This window comes from Glossina fuscipes, unplaced genomic scaffold (genome assembly GCF_014805625.2).
Source record: "Glossina fuscipes isolate IAEA_lab_2018 unplaced genomic scaffold, Yale_Gfus_2 116012, whole genome shotgun sequence".
Classification (NCBI taxonomy): domain Eukaryota; kingdom Metazoa; phylum Arthropoda; class Insecta; order Diptera; family Glossinidae; genus Glossina; species Glossina fuscipes.
The window spans coordinates 1-6,295 of NW_024006028.1; the positions used below are offsets into that span (position 1 = coordinate 1).

General features: G+C 29.6%; 1 protein-coding gene across 1 annotated transcript; it reads right to left on the minus strand.

Moving 5' to 3' along the window:
- Positions 1-436: 436 nt before the first annotated feature.
- LOC119644405 lies at positions 437-1,456 on the minus strand. The gene is made up of 7 exons (XM_038043951.1): positions 1,383-1,456; positions 1,205-1,210; positions 965-1,042; positions 838-906; positions 734-772; positions 561-641; positions 437-501 (listed from the first exon to the last, which is right to left on the minus strand). Exons 1-7 carry the CDS (start codon positions 1,429-1,431, stop codon positions 437-439), a joined length of 387 nt encoding a protein of 128 aa, XP_037899879.1. The 5' UTR covers positions 1,432-1,456.
- Positions 1,457-6,295: the final 4,839 nt, after the last annotated feature.

Below are 6,295 nucleotides of genomic sequence, written 5' to 3' on the forward strand. Positions count from 1 at the left end.
GTCCCGCTTCTAATTTGTGTAATCCACAGTGTTACCATGTAAGAAGGCATAGATAAGTGGTAGAACAAATACGGACATAAAACACAATTTGTATATACCTCGTTGGGGAGACACGGTTACAGGTTCCGGAGGCTCTGTATATTCCTTGTGCGGTGGCGGTGTCAAACCTATATTTGATGCCACAGAAGACATAAGCTTTTTGGAATAAAGCACAAAGGGATTACATACCAAGTATGGACGACAGGGTAATGTTGTTTTCTGGATAGACAAAATTTATATTTGTCAGAAAACACAAAGTTTTTAATTTTAAATACCATCATCACGAATACGTACCCAGGGGATTTGGCATTAGGGGGGCCATATTTTCATTAATTTGTTTTTGTGTTTATTAACTGATATAAGTTTTTATCTTTCAATGAAATTATGATTAGTGTGATTACTTACCCTTTGGTAAATCTCCATGATACCACACATAATCTCCGGATGGACTCACGCACTTATCTACACATTTCGCAGATGTGAGTTTTTCGCATTAAGGTTCAATTCACACAAATACATACCTTTTTTGTCAGAATTACGAGGAACCCACAGATAGTAGCCATCGTTGTTAACAATTACGCTTTCAAAACACTCAACATCATCTATACATGTTGGCGAATGTTATGAAATTGTTTTGAAGTGCAGTCACTATAGCAGATAAGATCTTTAAAATAAAAATTGCGCGCATACTTACTTATTGTATGTGTTTCGTACGTTGGATGTTCCAGCCCACCTACAAACATTATAAGGTATAAATTTTTTGCAACATGGTTCAATCAGAGCAAGTGCGTTATATACCTGATAGTTTTCCGTGGTTCCATTTGAAATAATAATTAGCCCCCTCCGGTGCGGGTTTAATACAAGAATCTAAATTTTTTGATTAAATTATTTATGTTTTTAAACTGGAATTAACAAGAGTACATACCGTTAGTGGCGGTTCCATTGTGTGTGGTATAATGCCCGTCAGTATCACCCAAATTACTGTTCTCACGCTCTGAACAAACTGCTTGTGGAAAAGAACATGATAGTTTTCAATTATTACAAGAAGTAGCATAATAAAAAAATAAACCGAGTTTACATATAAAATTACGCTTAAAGGAACTTTATGCGTTTGTCTAACTAAACATAATATGTTTTACAGTATTCGATTACCATAAATACTTACGCGGATCTTTGTATGCAGTCGAAATTAGCAGAAATATCACATTAAACATGAAAAGAAAGATAAAATAGGGGAAACGAATTTTTCTAAATATGTATATTCGCAAAGCAAGTTTATATGTGTATCAGCACTAATACAAGACGAATTGTTACAAAGTAGTTCAATTATCAGAAATACTTACAACCTGTATATGCAGTAAAAGTTGACAGAAATATCAAATTAACGATCATCCGAGAAATAAAATAAAAAATGTATAAATATATGTGTATATTTCCTGATGCGACTTTATGGGTTCGTGTTGACTGACACAAGAAAATTTGTTTCAAAGTAATCCAATTACTACAAATACTTACAGCCTTTACATGCAGTTGCAGTTACCAGAAACGTCAAGTTAACGATCAGCCGGGAGATAAAAATATATAAAAAAGAAATTTATAAATAAATATTCATGAGCGTATATATGCGTATAATAAATGCGAGATAACTGGTTTCAGAATAATTCGATTATCGGAAATACTTACCCTCTTTATATGCCGTCGAAGTTAGCAGAGATATCAAATTAACGACAAACCGAAAAGTTAAAGAAAAGAAACATAAAATTAATATAAAATAATATTGCTGAAGGAACATTACGTATTGGACTTGACCGATGCAATACAAATTGTTTCAGGTTAATTCGATTACCATAAATACTTACGGTCTTTATATACAATCGAAGTTAGCGGAAATATCAAATTAACGATAAACCGAAAAATAAAAAAAATAAAACATAAAATTTATAAATGAAAATATTCCTGAAGGGACTTCATGTGTACATAAATGCAAGACCACTTGTCTCAGAGTAATTCTTATACCAGAAATACCTACTCTCTTCATATGCAGTCGAAATCAGCACAAATATAAAAACAAGAATAGACCGAAAAACAAAAAAATGAAACATAAAAATTATATATAAGAATTTTTCTGAACGGAGTTGATGTGTATATTTTGATAAATGGTAGATCACTTATTTCAGAGTAATTAGATTATCAGAAATACTTACTCCCTTTAAATGGAGTCGAAGTTAGCAGGAATACCAAATTAACGATGAACCGAGAAACAAGAAAAAAGGAACACTTTAAATTTATGAATAAAAATATTCCTAAAGGAATTTCGTGTCTACATCAGAGCTAATACAAGGAACTTTTTTCAGAGTAATTCGATCACCAGAAATACTTACATTCTATATATGCAGTCGAAGATAACAAAAATATTCAGTTAACGATGAACCGAAAAATAAAAACGAAAACAAAAAACTTTTAAATAAAAATATTCGTAAAGGAAGTTTATGTGTTCATCTTAACAAATGCAAGATAACTTGTTTCAGAATAATTCGATTATCAGAAATACTTACTTTCTTTATATATATAATCGAAGTTAGCAGAAGTATCAAATAAACGATGACCAGAAAAATAAACAAAACGAAAACATAAAAATTATAAATAAAAATATTCCTGAAGGAAGTTTATGTTTACATTCTGACTAATATAAGGTAACTCGTTTGAGAGTAATTCGATTATCAGAGAAACTTACTCCCTTTACATGAGGTCGAAGTTAGCAGAAATACCAAATTAACGAATAAACGAAAAATAAACAAAAAAAAAAAAAAACAATAGAAATATTAGTGGAGGGAATTTATGTGTACATCTTGACTAATGCAAGACAACTTATTTCAGAGCAATTCGATTATCAGAAATACTTACTCCCTTTAAATGCAGCCGAAATTAGCAGAAATACCAAATTAAAGATAAACCAAAAAACAAGAAAAATGGAAAACATAAAATTTATGAATAAAAATATTCCTGAAGGAACTTTATGTGTACGTCAGGACTAATACAAACAACTTTTCTTGAGAGTAATTCGATTATCAGAAATACTTACAATCTATGTATGCAGTCGAAGTTAGAAGGGATATGAAATTAACGATGTCCCGAAAAAAAAAAATAAATAAATAAAAGATTAATTATCTAAATGAAAATTTTCCTGAAAAGACTGTATGTGTACGTCTTGACTAATGCAAGATAGTTTGTTGCAGGGTAATTCGGTTATCAGAAATACTTACGATCTATGTAAGCAGTCGAAGTTAGAAAGGATGTGAAATTAACGATGCCCCGAAAAATAGAAAAAAAACGAAAATATAAAATTAATAAATAGAAATATTCCTGAAGGAATTTTATGTGTACATCTTGACTAATGCAAGACAACTTATTTCAAAGTAATTCGATTATCAGAATTACTCACCATCTATGTGCGAAGTCGAAGGCGGAAAGATATGAAATTAACGATGCCCCGAAAAATTTAAGTAACCGAAAAAATAAATTATTTAAATAAATATATTCTTGAACGAACTTTATGTATACACCTTGACTAACGCCAGGTAACTTGCTTCAGAGCAAATTGTTTATCAGATTTACTTACACACTTTATACGCACTCGAAGTTAACAGAAACATCAAATTAACGATTACCCGCAAAATATATAAAACGAAAAGATAAAATTTATGAATAGAAATATTATTGAAGGGACTTTATGTGTACATCCTGAAAAATACAAACTTGTTTCAGAGTAATTAGATTATCAGAAATACTCACATTCTATGTATGCAAGCGAAGTTAGCAAAAGCGTCAAATTAACGATGACCCGAAAAATAAACAAAACGAAAACATAGAGCTTATAAATAAAAATATACTTGAAGAAACTTTATGTGTACATCTTGAGTAATACCAGATAACTTGTTTCAGAGTAATTCGATTGTCAGAAATACTTACCCGCTTTATGCCCAGTTTAAATTAGCAGAAATATCAAATTACCAATGAATCGAAAAATAAATAAAAAGAAAAGACAAAATTTATAAATAGAAATATTATTGAAGGAACCTCATGAGTACATATTGCATGATACAAACAACTTGTTTCAGAGTAATTCGATCATCACAAATATTTACCTTCTTTATATGCAATCGAAGTTACCATCAATTTATCGATGAACGGAAAAATAAACAACATAAAAACATATTTATGAATAAAAATATTCCTGAAAGAGCTTTATGTGTACACCTTCACTAATACAAGATAATTTGTTTCAGAGTAATTGGATCATCAGAACAACTTACCAGCTTTTTATGCAGCCGACGTTAGCAGAATCAAATTAACGATGACCGGAAAAATAAAAGAAACGAAAAGACAAAATTTAAAAATAGAAATATTACTGAAAGGACTTTATGTGTACATCTTGACTGATGCGAAATAACTTGTTTCAAAGTAAATCAATTATCAGAAATACTTACACGCTATATACGCAGTCGAAGTTAGCAGATATATTAATTCAACGACGAAGAGAAAAATAAACAAAATGAAACCATAAAATTTATAATAAAAATTAATCTTAAAGCAACTTTATGTGCACATCTTGACTAATGCAAGATAACTTGTTCCAGAGTAATTAGATTATCAAAAAAACTTACCAGCTTTATATGCCGTTTAAGATAGCAGAAATATCAAATTAACGATGACCGGAAAAATAAAAAAACAAAAAGAAAAAATTTACAAATAGAAACATTACTGAAAGGAGTTTATGTGTACATCTTGACTGATGCGAGATAACTTGTTCCAGTATAATTCGATCACCAGAAATACTTACACGCTATATACGCAGTAGAAGTAAGCAGAATTATCAAATTAATGATGAATCGAAAAGTAAAGAAAACGAGAAGAAAAAATTTATAAATAAAAATATTCCGGAAGAAATTTTACGGGTACATCCTGACTAATATAACATAACTTGTTTCATTATAATTCGGTTACCACAAATACTTACGGTCTTTATTTGCAGTCGTAGTTAGAAGTATGAAGTTAACGATGAACCGAAAAATAAATAAAACGAGAAAAAAAATCTATAAATAAACTTAATCCAGAAGGAACTTTTTATGTACATCTAGACTAATACAAGATTACTTATTTTAGAATAATTCGATAATTAAAAATACCTACCATCTATGTATGCAGTCGAAGTTAGCAGTAATATCAAATTAACGACGAACCGAAAAATAAACAAAACGAAAACATAACATTTCTAAATAAAATTATACCTAAAGGGCTTTGATGTGTGCACTTTGACTAATGCAAGATAACTTGTTTCAAAGGAATTTGATTACCAGAAATACTTACCACCTTTATATTCAGTTAGAGTTGGCGGAAATATGAAATTAACGATGAACCGAAAAACAACAAAAAATCGAAAATATAAAATTTATAAATAAAAATATTACTGAAGGGATTTTATGTGTACACTTAGATCAATGCAAGATAACTTAATTTAGAATAATTCAGTTATCAGAAATACTTACACACTATATATGCAGTCGAAGTTACCAGAAATATTAAGTTATAGATGAACCGAATAACAAGAAAAAACGAAAATATAAAATTTAAAAAGAAACATATTCCTTAACGGACTTTACATCCTGAGTAATGCAAGATAACTTGTTTCAGAGTAATTCGATTATCAGAAATACTTACATTCTTTATATGCAGTAGTAGTGCAGTAGTAGTAGTAGCAGAAGTATCAAAATAACAATGAGTCGAAAAATAAACAAAACGAAAACGTAAAAGTTAGGAAAAAAAATATTCCTGAAGGAACTTTATGTGTACATCTTGACTAATACAAGATAATTTTTTCCGAGTGATTGGATTATCAGAAATACTTACCCGCTTTATATGCAGTCGAAGTTAGCAGAAATATCATATTAACGATGAACCGAAAAATAAAAGATATGAAAACATAAAATTTATAAACGAAAGTATTCCTGAAGGGACTTAATGTGTACAACTTAATTAATGCAAGATAACTTATGTTTAGAGTAATTCAATTATCAGAAATACTTACCCGCTTTATATGTAGTTGAAGTTAGCAGAAATATCAAATTAAGGATGAACAGAAAAATAAGATAAATGAAAACAGTAAATTTATAAAATAAAAATATTCCTGAAGGAACTTTATGGGTACATCTTGACTAATACAAGATAACTTGTTTCAGAGTAATTCGATTACCAGAAA

Excerpts from the sequence above, each read along its gene's own strand:
- LOC119644405 (XM_038043951.1), bottom strand. The coding sequence starts at position 1,431 with ATGATCGTTAATTTGATATTTCTGTCAACTTTTACTGCATATACAGGT. Across the intron at positions 773-837 it reads GAACCACGGAAAACTATCAG|GTGGGCTGGAACATCCAACG; the intron begins GTATATAACGCA and ends TAATGTTTGTAG. Across the intron at positions 502-560 it reads TCGTAATTCTGACAAAAAAG|ATAAGTGCGTGAGTCCATCC; the intron begins GTATGTATTTGT and ends CGAAATGTGTAG.